Source organism: Ovis aries, chromosome 24, assembly GCF_016772045.2.
Source record: "Ovis aries strain OAR_USU_Benz2616 breed Rambouillet chromosome 24, ARS-UI_Ramb_v3.0, whole genome shotgun sequence".
Lineage (NCBI taxonomy): Eukaryota > Metazoa > Chordata > Mammalia > Artiodactyla > Bovidae > Ovis > Ovis aries.
Window position 1 is genome coordinate 22,732,381 of NC_056077.1, and position 17,021 is coordinate 22,749,401.

At 41.0% G+C, this 17,021-nt stretch overlaps 1 protein-coding gene across 2 annotated transcripts in view; it reads left to right on the forward strand.

Moving 5' to 3' along the window:
* Positions 1–6,292: 6,292 nt before the first annotated feature.
* Positions 6,293–17,021, forward strand: part of RBBP6 (RB binding protein 6, ubiquitin ligase) — a 37,215-nt gene continuing 26,486 nt past the window's right edge. For both annotated transcript variants that reach the window (XM_004020844.6, XM_004020845.5), the window contains exons 1-3: positions 6,293–7,543; positions 12,365–12,464; positions 16,377–16,413. In XM_004020844.6, the coding sequence (XP_004020893.1) occupies positions 7,378–7,543; positions 12,365–12,464; positions 16,377–16,413 (303 nt within the window). In that variant the 5' untranslated portion in view covers positions 6,293–7,377. The remainder of the gene's footprint in view (positions 7,544–12,364; positions 12,465–16,376; positions 16,414–17,021) is intronic.

The following is a 17,021-nucleotide window of genomic DNA, read 5'->3' on the forward strand; positions in this document are numbered from 1 at the left end:
TAACGAAACTGAAACTCTTCCCATTTCCCCCTCTGCCAATCCCGACTTCCTGTTTCTGTGTGCGTATAGTCGCTCAGTAGTCTCCGACTCTTTTTGACCCCAGGAACTGTAGCCTGCCAGGCTCCTCTCTGGATGGATTTTCCAGGCAAGGATACTGGAGTAGGTTGCCATTTCTTACTCCAGGGGATCTCCCCGACCCAGGGATCAAGCTCATGTTTCCCGCATTGGCAGGCACTGGCAGGCATCGGCAGGCAGATTATTTTATTGCTGAGCCACCAGGGAAGCCCACTTTCTGTTTCTAGGAAAGCACTATTTTAACACTGTCTTACAAATCAAGAAAGTAAGACCAACGACTTCTTTTGTGGTCTGGTGGGTAAGAGTTCCTGCTTCCGATGCAAGAGGCTCTGGTCTATCTCTGGTTGGAGAGCTAGGATCCGGTGTGCTGCAGGGCACAGCACCCAGTCCCACCCCCAACGCCCGCCCAGAAAGAGAGGAAACCAAGACCAGCTACACACTTTGTGGGACTCAGGACAAAATGAAAATGAAACTTGTGAGGAATGTCTAGAGAGCAACGGCGGAGCATTAAACCAAGCACAGGATTCTGAGTGCAGTCACACGAGCCCATAAAACATCCCTGGAAGAAACCAAGGGCCAGAGAAGTTAAGGTACTTTCCTAAGGTCACACAGCAAGTTTGGGAGCCTCCAAAATTACACGACTTTCCTTCCTTATTGTAAATTTCCTATAGGCAGGGGCTTTGATAGGTTTACTGCAGATTGCCCAGCAGCCAGCTCAGTGCCTGGAACACACTGATGCTCATTACAAACATCATATCTGAAGGAGTGAATGAATAGGTCGGATTCACCCTAGACAGAAGAAGCTTCTCGGAGGTTCTGAGCTTTGCCTGGGCTCTGCCACAATAATATTTCCATTCCTATTCCTCTTCTGTGTTTATGCAGAACCCTTGCATTCCTCAAAGAAGCAAGCGTGGCATGTGTCTGTCTATACATAATGTTTCCTGATGCTTTTATGAGGCCTCACCTCTTCAAAACATTCCTGGTTTTGAGTTCCACTTTTATGCGGTGGAGTGAAGTTAGAAGACATAAGACAATGTGAGGTCACCGGTGCCATGTTTTAGCTCCAGGTCCCCCAGGTCAACCCGAGTCTGATGGTCAAGTAGACTCTGATCTGAACACAAGAAAACTAGAACCAAAATATACAAGTATAAGCAAAACATGAGGTTTGTTTGCTTGTTTTTACAGTTATGGCTTTAAGTGCTACAGGAATTTAGGGAGCTAAACTAACTTTGGTTTCTTTGAAAGAGGCTTCATTTTCCTGTCTGTGAGATTCTTTGCCAGCAGCAGGAAGAAGGGAGGGCTGAAACCTCAGGGGCACATCAATGAATTAATCATAACCCTGATCTCCTGACCACTTGTTATCATTGTTCTGTGCATGACTCCCTTTTAGTTTAATTGTTCTTTATTTTTAGTAAAATAATGGATACCTGCGAACCTATCAGCTTACCTGGTGGCTCAGATGGCAAAAAATCCTGTAATGTGGGAGACCTGGGTTTGATCCCTGGGTTGGGAAGATCCCTTGGCAAAGGGAACAGCAACCCACTCCAGTATTCTGGCCTGGAGAATTCCACAGACAGAGGATCCTGGTGGGCTACAGTCCATGTGATCACAAAGAGTGAACCTATCCAAGAACAAGATCATTACCAATAACTCTGATTTCCTCCTCTGTATTTTATCCTTCCTTCTCAGAGGGAATCACTCGCCAGTTGTCTTGTATAGATGTGTTATATCCAAATGCCTAACTAAATTATGCATTGTTTAGTTTGACTTGTTTTTGAAATTCAAAGAAAGGGTACTACATAATATCCTATCTTCTGAGACTTGCTTTTTTGATTCAAGAACAGCTAAAAAGATTCCTATCACCATATTATTGCACATTGCTATATTTTATTTATTTTTACTGCTGAAAAACATTCCAGTGTCTGGATAAATTTTAATGTATTTATCTATTCTCACAGAATGGGCGTTTGGGTTGTTTCAGCTTTTTGTTATTAAAAAGAGAGCTTCCATAAAAATTCTTGTCCAAATTCATGAACTAAATTTTGCCTTGTGTTTATAACCAATATGAGAGAGATACTATATACATATATATAAAGACATTATATATAGATACTATATACATAAAGATACTATATATATAAAAGTGACATATACATATATATATATATATATATACTAACTCTATACTCATTGAACATCTTCTCATTTCTTCTCCTATAACCCCTTACTCTGTTTCTAGGAAAGTACTATTTTAACTGTTTCACAAATCAAGGAGGGAAATTACTGATTCATGGGGTAAAGGAATGCTCAGTTTTGCAAGAGAATTCCAAACTTTTTCTCCAAATGACTGTTCCAGTGTATACCCCACAGTGATCACAAGGGATCTCACTGTTCCCTACACGTGTCTCCTATGCATGGTATTGTCATATATATATTTTTTTTTTTTTGGATCACACCGCATGGCTTGTGGTGATCTTAGTTGCCTGACCAGGGATTGAACCTGCAATGAAAGTGCTGAGTCCTAACTACTGGACCGCCAGGGAATTCCCATTTAAATGAGTGTTGCATGAATACATGAATTAATAGTGGGGAGGAAATAGGTTGCTCATATCAGTTTTCAAAAACTCAGTTCATATGAGGACTTAAATAATCAATGACCTTTAGCTGTCAACAAATTTACTGTGCCTTAAAATGCTGTTAAGAAGACAAAATAGAAGGGAGTCAAAAATAATGTAGCAAAAATCTTCTAAAAACTAAAATCATCTATGTATTATAGACATAAGATTAAAAAAAAACACAGTTAAAAAACAAAAGACAGAAAGTCCCTTGCACTGTTTTGAAAGGGATAAAATGATCTTTGCTCTGTGTAGAACCCTTCAAACAGATTACAGAATTAAACACAGGAAGTTCACACATAAACCAGAAGGAAACATAGCAAATAAATATCTAAGGTGGGTGCTGAATGGCCAGGAACTGTACAGAAGTAAACACCTTGAAAGAGGGAATTCCCTGGCAATCCAGGGGTTAGGACTTGACACTTTCATTGTCAAGGGCCCGAGTTTAGTCCCTAGTCCACTGGGCAACTGAGATCCTACAAACTGTGTGACGCAGCCAAAAACAACAACGACAACACACGCACACCACACACAAACACAAAACACATGAAGGGGAGAAGATGGATGTATTTTATTAAAAATGCAAAAATTTGTGTAGCCTTAATGCTAAATAAATAAATACAAAAGTAATATAAGGGCAATCAACCATCTGGGGAAGATATAGTGGTAGATCGACGGTGTGGGGGCATACATATCTACCTTTGATGAATTTGGTCTGAGAGCATGCAGACCAGACTAAGAATCCGATGATCTGGGGCATTTGGGAGATTAGATTATAACTGTAAATAAACTGCAGTCTCCGTGAGGGCAGTCTTCACCCTAACTTCTGGAGCCTGGGTAGCAGTCCATGTTCCCTGCAGGGGACAGGCAGAGCTTTGTGGGTCTCCCAAGTGACAAATTTTAGCCAAAGGAACTAAGGTAAGGAATCTACTAAATGCATGTGTTTGGTGGAGGGATGAGGTACGGTGGGCTTGAGAAGGACAAAGTTATAAAATCCTAGCTATGAGAGTCCCAAAATTGCTACAGAGGGGGCACTTGGAAGGGCTTCCCTGGTGGTTCAGATGGTAAGGAATCTGCCTGCAGTGCAGGAGACCTGGGTTTGATCACAGGGTGGGGAAAAGCCCCTGGAAAAGGAAATGGCTACCCACTCCAGTATTCTGGCCTGGAGAGTCCCATGGACAGAGGAGCCTGGTGGGCTACAGACCACAGGGTCACAAAGAGTTGGACACGACTGAGCCATAGGTATGGCACAAAAGGCTTCTCAAGGGCTTACAAAAATGTTGGAGAGGGCTTCCCTGGTGGCTCAGTGGTAAAGAATCCACCTGCATGTAGGCGACACAGGTTCCATCCCTGATCTGGGAAGATCCCACATGCTGTGGAGCAACTAAGGCCGCTCACCGCAACTGTTGAGCTTGTACTCCAGAGCCCAGGAGCCACAACTGCTGACACTAGAGAAAGTCCTCCAGCAACGAAGACCCAACGGAGCCAAATAAATAAACTATTTGAAAAAACTGGGGAGATGGGTACAGCAGTGGGAATGTAATTCTGTGCAACCAAAAGAAATTTACAAAATTGATATTAATAAAGGAATTTAATGACATTTTGTCATTAATCAAGCTACTTAATTAAATTTCATCAAAAGTGTATTTAATGTGGATACATTTGACCTGTTTGGTGTGATCTGGAGTGAGGTCTCCAAAAATAAGTGCCCAGAGTAAACAGAGTTTTATAAAGGGCTCTCGGTTCTTGGACCCAGTCACACCACAGATTGTGTATTCTTTCAAAGAACTCTTACTGCTCTTCTGACAGGATTCCGATCTACTCTACCCTAAGGGTGTGGCATCCTTTAAATCTCATCAAGTTGGCTGATTAAATTAGGGTTGGTAGGATTAGCTAAAGACTAGTGAAACGATACAGATTCACCACTTTGGTGAATGATTTGTCATTTTCTTTCATTAGATGTAATTTTCCCCTCATTCATTCACACAGAAATTTTTTTTTTCAAGAAGAGCAGCCCTTCTTAAGTGGACCCAAGAGCAAGAAAATTTTAGTGGGTTACTGAAGAAGACAAAAGTAAGAGAAATGTGTTATATGTGAAAAGCATTGATGATGATGTTGAATTAAATTGTATTTGTATCTCTCAGGCTGTCCTTAATTTGCCAAAATCTTAAAACCATGCTATTACTATAGATCACATTAAAAATGTGTTAGTTATTCAACACATTAAATGCCTACTAGTGTCCAAGCAGTGTTTTGAGGTGGAGATATAGCATAAGCAAAAGAGACAAAAGTCCCCTTTCTCAGTACAGACGATTTAAAAGTAGACATAAACTCTGTGAGTAATGATGAATGCTTGGAAGAAAATTTAAGTGTATAGGAATGGAGAGTGATGACGGTCCTATTTAAATAAGGTGGCCTCCAGAGACTTTTCCAATAAGATGACATTATGAGTTGTATGGATGTAATGATAACTTCCCCAAGCACCAAGGAGAAAAGATGCCAATCTAGTGAGGGGGTTCTTAGTTCTGCCGCTGCTGCTGCTAAGCCGCTTCAGTCGTGTCCGACTCTGTGCGACCCCAAGCAGCCCACCAGGCTCCCCTGTCCCTGGGATTCTCCGGGCAAGAACACTGGACTGGGTGGTGCTTAGTACAGTTACTGGCAATTAGCGAAGGAATTTCGGACCCCGCCACCGAAAAGACGTTCCTCTGATTCTGCAAATTCAGAAAGTGCACGATCCCTGGCTTCAGTTTTCTCATCTATAAATTGGAAAGAGTGGTAGAGCTGACCACCTCGGGGTTTTTTGTTGACGTTGTTAAACTGACATTTATTGAGCCACATCGAACCATGTGCTAGGCACGGTCCTCAACAATGAAAACGTATTCATTTAATCCATGACAATCCTGTAAAAAGCCAAGTACGATTTTTAGTTTTTTAAGAGCATTTTATAACCTAGGAAACGGGAAGCACAGAGGAGTAAAATCTAGGGTCCCACAGTTAGGGTTTCAAAGCAGGCAACTGCTCAGAATCTGGAAGTGTTGTAAAGCGCTTAGCCCCATGCTTAGCATGTAGTAAGATCTCAGTAAATCTTCACAGTAGTGGCTGTTATCTGTTCTAGCCCGGGGCTCCTCCAGAATTTCTCCTTAGGAAGAGCTTTAGACAGCCAGTCTGTTGTAAGGGGAAGCTAGGGGGTGCTTGCATGGCAACCATAGTTAACTGCATAGCAACCATAATGTTTACTTAAATTGGGGCGCTCGGGAGAATCGACGGGGGTTGTGTGGAAGGAGGAGTCAGCTAGGTGCCCCTCCCACACGCCACTTTTCAGTGGGAACTAGCCACGCACCAGCGGAAACCTGAGCTCCCCTCCGGAACCGCGCTGTGAGCCGGTCCTCTTTGCGGCCTGTCACCCCGCCCTTTGAGGCAGATGGTTTCTTCCGTTCACCCGGCTCGTTCAGGTTCCGCGCTCGGGAGTCACAAAGCGCGGGGTCACGTGGGCGGGCCGGTGCGCTTTGTGACGCCCAGGCCTCGCCCCTCGGCCCGCCTATCGGCGCACGCCAGCCCCGCCCCGCGCGCGCCGCCCGTGCAATCCCTGCTTAAGAGACCCCGGAGTGGGGCGCTCGCCCGAAGCCAGGCCGCGTCCGCCATAGTGCCTGGCTCAGAGGTGTCGCCGGCGCCTGGTGAGGGCCCGAGAGCGGCAGAGGGGCGAAACAAAACAGGGAGCCGGCGGAGCCCTCGCCGTTGCCCGACGGTTTCCGGGCTTAATCTCGCGGTACTGGGCCGAGAGGCGACGGAAGCGAAAGGCGGAGAAGCTCGGCGCACTCGGCGAGAGGAAGCGTCAGGGAGCCTTCGGCGGCGTCGCGAGGGTCCGCCGAAGCCCCCCGGCCGCTGGCTGGGGCCCGGGGTGGTGAGGAAGTGCTGCGAGGCCTAGCCGAGGCCTAGTACCGGCTTTGTGTCTGAGCGGCGTTGGCGTTGGCGGCGGCGGCGGCGGCGGGGGGGAGGCGGAGCCGGGGGCGGCCTGCGGGAAGGCCTCTCCTCCGCCGACCGCGCGTTTCGGCCTAGGCCGCGGGGCCGCCCGTGGCCCTGCGGGGAGCAGGCGAAAGGGGTCTGTTGCGTGGCGGGGGCCTGGGCCTGGGGCAGCCGACGCCGGTCGTCCGGAAGCCAGGAGGAGGCGAGAGGCCGCTCGTGGACTTCGGGCCTAGGCCCTCTCCCCTCTGCCTTCTCCCGGGGCCTGGGTCACCCCCATCCACGGAGAAAGAGACCATCCGGGAGGTGCGGCCGCGCTATGGACCCCTGACCCCACGGGGTCACTCGGACTCTTAACGTGTGGACTGACCGCTACTGACTGCACCGCTGCCCCCGTCTCCTGCCGGCCCTTAGCATGAGCGAGGGGGACCCAGCCGGGTGACATTGTGCCGGTTGGCGGATTCTCGCTTGCCCCCTTGCCCCGTCCTCGTCCGCCTCCTCCCACATGAAGCGATTCTGAATATCCGGGGGGAGGGGCGGGTTCTGAATTATTGTTTTTACGAACCCCTGCTTGTGGTTGGGGGAGTATTTAATCTGAGGCCTTTTAGGGTCCTTCGGTGTCTCTGAGTGTTTTGTGTGTGTACATATTTTGCTCTTAAGTTTATAAATATACATATATTGAGCGTGTCCACGTCTCCTCGCTGAACCTTAGGAATCCTTTGGCACCATGTCCTGTGTGCATTATAAATTTTCTTCTAAACTCAACTATGATACCGTCACCTTTGATGGGCTCCACATCTCCCTCTGCGACTTAAAGAAGCAGATTATGGGGAGAGAGAAGCTGAAAGCTGCCGACTGCGACCTGCAGATCACCAACGCACAGACGAAAGAAGGTAAGAGCCGCCCGGGCTTCGGATCCTGGCTGGTGGAAGAGATGCTGGTGGCGAGGTGCCTGGCAGGAGACTAACCGCCATTATGTCTTGTGGGACTGTTCGTTCTAACACTTTGGGGACGACTTTCATTGATAGCCAGGGGTTGCAGCAGTCAGCCCCCGAGTTTAACTGACTTTGATTTGTTTTCTGTATACTTGGATCATCTGCAACCGGCCGATCCCCAACTGTCTGTTGATTCCTCCCAAATGATTTTTTTAAATGAAGGTTTTGGTGGTAAGGGGTGGGGATGTCATCCAGGTTGCCTGAGTGCTTACCCTGGGGCATTTTCTAATCTGTTTTCCATCAGAAGGAGGAGAGGAGAGCGTAAGGAAGGCTTTTTTGTAAAGCAGCGCTGGAGAACCTTCTCTAACTTTCTAACTTAATCACCATAGGGGGTTTGATGGCAAATTTTATGTCCTCCTCTTCTCCCTTCCCCGATTTATTTAGTTAGTTTTAATTTTGGAGTTGCCTGTGTTTGGAGAAAGATCCTCCCTTTGATGTTTTTAATCCAGCCGGTTTTTAAAGTTGGAATTGCTTTTGGAACTTGGTATGTTCTGGTGTGACCACTTTTGTCTGGTGTGTTAAGTTCCAGAATTAAGTAGTTGAACTCAACGTTCTTCACATTACTCTCAAATTCTAGCAGTTTCATAAAGATCAAAAGTACATATTATTTTAAATAGTGGTTGCTTGATTTTATATGATTATATTGATACTAGGATACTGAAAAATAGTCTGCTGCGCTACCATATAAGTATACATAAGCCACTAATTGGAATCTTTAGATTTTTCTCTTTTATTGAAGCTTTTTATATGATACTGAGAATTTAACATAGATATGCAAATGAGGCAGAGTGGCCTCTTAGAGTTTCTATTTTCAGACTCTGGCTTTGAACTTAACTTCGGTTTCTTTTCTCAGGACTGCAACGCTGATGTGTCGTTTTGTGTCTTTTGAGGTTTTGTTTTTGATAAGATGAGAAGTAAAGTGAAGTTCTAGTTAGGGTAGTTCATTGATCACTAAATTTGGCTTAGTGGGACATGGATTCTTTTAGTTGAAATTGGGGGAGGTTCCCCCACTTGTCAAGTACAAGAGCTGTTTTTTACATTTACATCCAGACGTAAATATAATTGCATTAAGGAACAGCACTCAAAAACAGAAAGAACTTGTTTACTAACTTGATAACATGTGCAGGAATATTCTCCGCTTCCCCCCTTTCCGGTTTTTCAGTTATTAGATCTAAGAGATGCTTCATGTGAGGCTTTGGTAATTGTGATTGTGAGGAAAAATTGCTGGTGATCATGAATAGTTGATAAACAGCTTTTAAAAATATTATTCAAGAAAATACCTTTAAGGAAATATTTTTTAAGGCCACAAAAGCCTTCCTTAAGCATTAGTCACACTTAACAGAACAGATGGATTGATAATAATTTTAGGACATCTGGATATGTTAATGATACTTAATGAACGAGAGAAAATAAACTATTAAGTTAAATTAGAGAATATTAAGGCAGTTTTAATCATATACAGATTTCATATTTTGCTTGAGTATAACACAATTTATTCGTTTAAGACTAGACTCCGTCAATCTTTTCCATCTAATAACTGATTACATCGTTGTTAGACTGGAATAAATTATTGTTGATTGAATTTTTGTCCATGAATTTAAGAGTTTGTGATGTGTTATTTTTTTCTAAGCTAGGAAATTATTTAATACCTTATTTTTACAAATGCTGAAAGCAGGAAAGTGCTTTGCCCAGCCCTGTGTTTTCTGTTTATTTGTGAACTGTCATTATTGGAGAAAGCTTTGCTGTAGTAAGCTTTGCTATTGGCTTGGTTAAGAGAAGAGAAAGTATGCATCTTATGCTGTCCTCAAATTAGGAGAGAAAAAGATATTTAGGCACTTAATGAATTTTATGGCAAGTAGTATCAGTGTCACAAGGCAGCTGAGTAAGAATGCCACTTGCTTTTAGCACCATCCAGTGAATTAAAGAGGACAGAATAAATATTTATAGCTTCATAGTTAGGAGATTGCCTAGGAAAGAATGGCAAACTGGATCGCTTTAGTTTGTTTGAATTAATGTTTCTATCATGTTTCTATAAAAGATTCCAGACAGTTTTGGAAGTCTGTCCATGTTTAGGACTCTTAAATCTTAGACTGAAATGCTTGAATCAGAATTTCATGTTTCAGATTTAAGAGTTCTGCTTCTTTGTTTCTAGACTACATTTCAAAATGAATCTCAAATTATGTTTTTGTGTTTTTCCTATATAAACTTGTTTTTCTAAGTTTTCTGCTTATTTGCAATTATCCGCCCCCCACCCCCCAAAAAAAGCACACACACACAACAAAACAGCCTTTATTCTGAACTTAGGGTAAAAAAGATTTGGAAGCTGAGGAAAAAGGATTTTCAAAAGACTATTTCTCCATTTCTTAAATTCGTCTTTTCATTTCATCCGTATTCTTCATGTTTTTGGATCAAAAATGGAAGTGTCAAATAGAGAGGATCTTTTGAAGCTAACAGGTTACTTATTGAGGTATCTTAAAGGTAGGGAATCATCAGTGTAATTCAGATACTTTAAAAGGTCATTTAGCATGTGGCGTCAGAGCCAGACTTTAAGCTTGACAGCACTGTGTTGATGAGGTGAATAAAGTTGTCTTGGAAAGCTCCTGAACACAGTTGCTGTTTGTTCCTACAGTGAACTCTTTTGACAGTTGTTACATAGTCAGCAACTTAATTGTCTGGTATTTGACATAAAGTTTTAGAGTTGTTTTTTTTTTTTCTAAAGATTCCTCATCGCCCATGCTTCTGGGTTTTTCTTTCCTAGTGCTTGCTTGGAATTTGGAACTATCCTGAACTATGCAAAAGATAATGATGGTAGTCTTACACTAGAAAATTGTCTCACTCAAATTGGATGCTTACGAAGATAAAGCTTACTACTTGAAATACATATATCAAAAAGAACCCTTCCCTGAACAATTTATGTGTATGTGCACTCAATCATGTCCAGCTCTTTATGACCCTGTAGACTGTAGCCCTCCACCCCTCTGTCTGTGGAATTTTCTAGGCAAGAATACCGGTTAGGTTGCCATTTCGTCTTCGAGGGGATCTCCCCAATCCAGGTATTGAACTTGCGTCTCTTACTCATCTCTTACCACTGTGCCACCTGGGAAACCCAATTTATGATAATGTGATTAGAAAGGATACAGCCAGTATATCTATAAAAGCTTAAAATGCTTACTACATATTTGATTAACTTAAAATAATTAGAACAGAGGTTGATAAGCTTAATATTAATAATTAGAGCACTTGGTGCTAAGTAACTTAAGTGAGTCAGGTAAACTCAGTAATTTAAAAAGAGTGAACCCTAATACTTGATTGTGTGATTAAGAGAGATGGTTATATTTTTACATATATCCCCCTGTAGTGGATTATTTTTGGTAATTTTGCAAATTCCTCTCATAGCAAATTTATTTTTAAACCATCGTTGAATTCATTGATTGATTTTTTGTTTGCATTTCATTCTTAGAGAACTATTGCAAGTAATATTCCCAAGAATAGGATAATTCTTCCTGTCTGTCTGCTCAGAAAGTAGCATCTGTGTTCGTCCAGTTGCTTAAGCCAGGAACCCAGGAATTCATGCCTAATTTCTGTTGGAAAGCCTTAAAACATTCTCTTGATTTCTCTGTCACTTCCGGAGCAGATCATTATTCTCTCTTACCTGAGCCTACGCAGCAGTCTCCTCCTTAATCACCCTGTTTCTGTTCTTGTTCCTATACAGATTCATTCTTCACTTAGATACCAGAGTTTTTAATATGTTTTTAATATGAATCAAATTGTCATCATATTTATTTAAAATCCTTCATTGACTTCCTGTTGTACTTAGAAACAATATAAATATATGTAACCTGTGCCTGTGTTTCTAGTCATTCTGTCCTTCTCATCAGCTCTTCTGGCCTTGCGGTGTCATTTTTTCCACGTTTCTCTGTCTGAAACATTCTTTGTCGGTGTTTTTGCACATCTTGTCTTCTCAGTCTTCTCTAAGTCTCAGATGTCACTTCCTCCGAGGGGCTTTCCTTGAATCAGCTTTCTATCCAAAGTTGCATCCCACTTTGAATTCTTTATTACAAAGCCCTTTTTTCTTTGCTTACAAAGTATTCAAAATGTGTCATACTTTTTAGTCTGTCTTCCCCAGTAATACTGGTGTACAGCCCAGGAAAAGTGAAGGGAAGTCGCTCAGTCATGTCCAACTCTTTGCGACCCCATGGACTGTAGCCTACCAGGCTCCTCTATCTATGGAATTTTCCAGGCAAGAACACTGAAGTGGGTTGCCATTTCCTTCTCCAGATCATCTTCCCAACGCAGGGATTGAACCCAGGTCTCTCCCGCATTATAGGCAGACGCTTTACAGTCTGAGCCACCAGGAGAGAGAAAATATTTATTCTAAATGACAACTTTTTCCTCATATACTTCAGATGTTCAGCATTACTGGCTAAATAGAGAACAACTTAGTCTTCCTGAGACTTGGGGTTCAACCTCCATCTCTGGTAGAGGTGCCAGAGCCAAGAACCTGTTGACATATTTGGTGTTAACTCCTTATGGCTTTGGACATTTGTTCTGACAGTATCAGTAATCTCGATGCAAGGAACATGTGGTTATTAATGTTCTTTTATATTTAAGATGATTTCCCATAAAATTTATGTCTGGTTGAAGTTTTCTAATTCTTGAGGACTATGACTTACCCAAATCTCTAAATAGAAATTCAACTCTTTATCCTTTTATTTACAGAATATACTGATGATAATGCTCTAATTCCTAAAAATTCATCTGTAATTGTTAGAAGAATTCCTATTGGAGGTGTTAAATCTACAAGCAAGACATATGTTATGTAAGTATTTATTAAATCCCACATTTGCAAGTTCTCAAAATACTTTTTACTTTGTGAGAGGAAAAGATATACTTTAGAACTGAACTCATTACTTTGTGCTAGTGAGTATGTCTTCTTAATCCTTAAAATTATGAGAATGTTTGTTTTCCTGATTTCTTTCCCCAGTTAAACTGTAGTCAGAAGTAACAGTAGACTTTTTGATCTATGTAGGTAATATTAACAAAAAGCAAATGATCTTCAAATAAGTAAATCTTTGCCCTTTGTTGGTTTTTATTACCTGGGTACTTTCCCCTCCTACCATTTTTTCACTACAAGAATGTAAGTGTCTTGAAATCTGTCCTAAATATTTTGTCAGCATCAGGAGTATTCAGTAATGCTAGTATTTGCTTCTCATTAATAAGGGAGTTTGTTGGGAAGTGATAATGTTTATAGGATTCATGAGCACAGACAACTGGAATCAGGCTTAGATTTGACTCCCATTTACTGCTTCACACCAGTTGTGTGAAGTTGTATTTGGGTAAATTACCTAAAGTCTCTACCTCAGATTCCTCAAAATAAAATATATGTAACTCCAAGGAATTGGAATTCAGTAGTGCCTGGCACATGGCAAATGCCCTTTATTGGAGTAAGAATTATAGTGGTAATACTTAGGAATGGATTAGAGCTTAAGGTGAGGTGGCAAAAATACATAGAAGAAGTGTACAAAAAAGATCTTCACGCACGACCCAGATAATCACGATGGTGTGATTACTCATCTAGAGGCAGACATCCTGGAATGTGAAGTCAAGTGGGCCTTAGAAAGCATCACTACAAACAAAGCTAGTGGAGGTGGTGGAATCCACTGGAGCTCTTTCAAATCCTGAAAGATGATGCTGTGAAAGTGCTGCACTCAATATGCCAGCAAATTTGGAAAACTCAGCAGTGGCCACAGGACTGGAAAAGGTCCGTTTTCATTCCAATCCCAAAGAAAGGCAATGCCAAAGAATGCTCAAACTACCGCACAATTGCACTCATCTCACACGCTAGTAATGCTCAAAATTCTCCAAGCCAGGCTTCAGCAATACTTCCTGATGTTCAAGCTGGTTTTAGAAAAGGCAGAGGAACCAGAGATCAAATTGCCAACATCCTCTGGATCATGGAAAAAGCAAGAGAGTTCCAGAAAAACATCTATTTCTGCTTTATTGACTATGACAAAGCCTTTGACTCTGTGGATCACAATAAACTGTGGAAAATTCTGAAAGAAATGGCAATAGCAGACCACTTGACCTGCCTCTTGAGAAATCTGTATGCAGGTCAGGAAGCAACAGTTAGAACTGGACATGAAACAACAGACTGGTTCCAAATAGGAAAAGAAGTATGTCAAGGCTGTATATTGTCTTCCTGCTTATTTAACTTACATGCAAAGTACATCATGAGAAACACTGGGCCGGAAGAAGCACAAGCTGGCGTCAAGATTGCCGGGAGAAATGTCAGTAGCCTCAGATATGCGGATGACACCACCTTTATGGCAGAAAGTGAAGAGGAACTAAAAAGCCTCTTGATGAAAGTGAAAGGAGAGTGCAAAAGTTGGCTTAAAGCTCAACATTCAGAAAACGAAGATCATGGCATCTGGTCCCATCACTTCATGGGAAATAGATGGGAAACAGTGGAAACAATGTCAGACTTTATTTTGGGGGGCTCCAAAATCACTGCAGATGGTGACTGCAGCCATGAAATTAAAAGACGCTTGCTCCTTGGAAGAAAAGTTATGACCAACCTAGATAATATATTCAAAAGCAGAGACATTACTTTGCCGACTAAGGTCCATCTAGTCAAGGCTATGGTTTTTCCTGTGGTCATGTATGGATGTGAGAGTTGGACTGTGAAGAAGGCTGAGCGCTGAAGAATTGATGCTTTTGAAGTGTGGTGTTGTAGAAGACTCTTGAGAGTCCCTTGGACTGCAAAGAGATCAGTCCTGGGTGTTCTTTGGAAGGAATGATGCTAAAGCTGAAACTCTAGTACTTTGGCTACCTCATGCGAAGAGCTGACTCATTGGAAAAAACTCTGATGCTGGGAGGGATTGGGGGCAGGAGGAGAAGGGAACAACAGAGGATGAGATGGCTCGATGGCATCACTGACTCGATGGACGTGAGTCTGAGTGAACTCCGGGACTTGGTGATGGACAGGGAGGCCTGGCGTGCTGCAGTTCTTGGGGTCGCAAAGAGTCTGACATGACTGAGCAACTGAGCTGAACTGAGAGCTTAAGGAGTTCACTAAAAGGGCAGCATTATAACTTTTTATCTGACTTTCTCTGCTTTCTTGCAATTTTAATGCTGATAACAGTTATTGGGTTGGCCAAAAAGTTTCTTCAAGTTTTTCCACACAATGGAATGGAAAAACCAAAACGAACTTTTTGGCCAACTCAGTATAATCTGTGAAAAGGATAGCAACTTGGGCTATTTAAAAACTCAGAGGTAAGATACACTTACTTGAAATTCTGGCAAATTCTGCTTTTGTTCAATGGAATTCTGGCAAATTCTGCTTTTGGTCAATGAAACATTCTGAAATTTGCCAGTCCTAGGAAATGGAAAGTATTCTTGAAATTGAGGTAAAATAAAGTCATTTCTTGGAGCTTTGCTTCATGTGGGCAAGTTCTCTTTCTAAGATTGTTCTCATTTAGTTTAGTGTAAAGTTCTATTCCATATTTTAACATTTGGAGATTCTTAAATCTTCTGTATAGTAACTTTAAAAGCTGAAGACTTTTTTCCTTCTGTAAATACCAGGTGAGCTATGTACCTTTAACTTTATATAATTTTGAGACATTATAAGGGAAGAATTAATTCCTAGAATTTAGTGTGAAGTTATACCTTAACTTACTAAGTGCTTTGTAAAAATAGCAAACATTGAGTTTCAGGAGATTGTTTTGATATTCAGAAACTTTAGGGAGAGAATTGTTTAAAGTACGTGGGAAAATAGTTGCCTCTTACAGAATTGCATGTGTAATTCACTGTGTATTTGATTTCTTTTATATTATACTTGCTTCATGAAGTGTTTTTGAATTTGTTGAGCAAATACTAGTAAATGAAAATCTCATTTTTATCTCAGGACGTCCCAGTCATGTACAAACCAGAAATTCCTTTCATATGCTATCTAACATTTTTCTGTCAGGATAACATAAACTTAAAACTGAAACCAAGCCTTTAAAGGCTGTATTTTAGCAACTTGACCCTCATACTCTTTCCTGTGTGGACTTTTAAAGGAATTTCTTCTTGAGCTTACTTGTGAATATATTTTTAAAAATCAGTTCAATTCTCCATAACCAACTTATTATTCTTTCAATGAAGATATGCTGTCAAACTGTTGATTTTTCTGGAAGATAGAGTTTCTATTTTATCTTGGTCACTGTGTTGAGACTTTTAAAAAGATGAAACTGCCAACCTGTCTTTCTGGATTTGAAATTTAGTTTTTGGAGCACAACAGTTTTTCAGGGCTCCAAATTGTAAAATATTTACAGTAGTAGTCTTGCTGTAAGGTAATTCAGGGTATGGAAATTCTCATCTGTACCTATTAAAAAAGTGAGGATTAATATAATTGTTCAGTCTATTAAGAAATAGCCACAAAGTTTCTTGAATAACAAAATCCTCATACTACCTTTCAGAAAACATTTATTTTAGGTAGAAAGATACACATCTATTCTATAATTACCAAGTACGGATTTTTTTTAAACCAAAAATGCATCTTAAACTATTCAAAGGTAGGAAAAATTAAATAAGGTAGTATATTTATTACTTCTGAAATTGGTTGTTTTTAAATCTTTGTGCCAAGGAAAAGTTGTGTTCCTAAAACATGTATGATTGGAGAGATGTTTTTAGCACAAAAATTCATTAATAGCTACTCAGAGAGCTAATGTTGTTTTTCTTTTTGTCTTTTTAGAAGTCGAACTGAACCAGTGATGGGAACTTCAAAAGCAGTATGTAAAAACACAATCTCACACTTTTTCTACACGTTGCTTTTTCCTTTATAATGTAGCAGTGAAGTAAATCATTTTTAGAACGTAATATTCAATTGATCATAGTACATATTGTAAATAAAATGTATTTTGATGACAGCTCAGTTGAATATGGATATATGTGGCATAATTTGCACACTTTATTTTGTAGAAATGGGTAATTTGTGCCCCAAAAGCACTGTTTCATATTAAATATGATAGCATTCTCCCTGTATGACACTGTGTTGTACAGTTAATGTATGATCCTTTTCAGATCATGTAGGTTTTACACTAATGAACATGGTGCCATGTTCTGCATCTGTCTGTCTATAGTTAGTATTTTGTATGTATGTACAGGCTGTTGTGTGCTTTTTGTTTCCTGCAATAAAAAAAAATGTTTGGAATGTATATTTTGCCATTTTCACGTTGTATCACTTAGTTTTTTTTGGTTTTTGGGTTTTTTTTTTCTTTTTTTCTGCCTGATTGATGGCTTTGAAAAATGCATTAGCAACATCCAAAGCTTATATTTAAAGTTTGATGCTTTCTCCAAGTTCAGACACATCATAGAGCTTTCCAGAGACCATTGACGC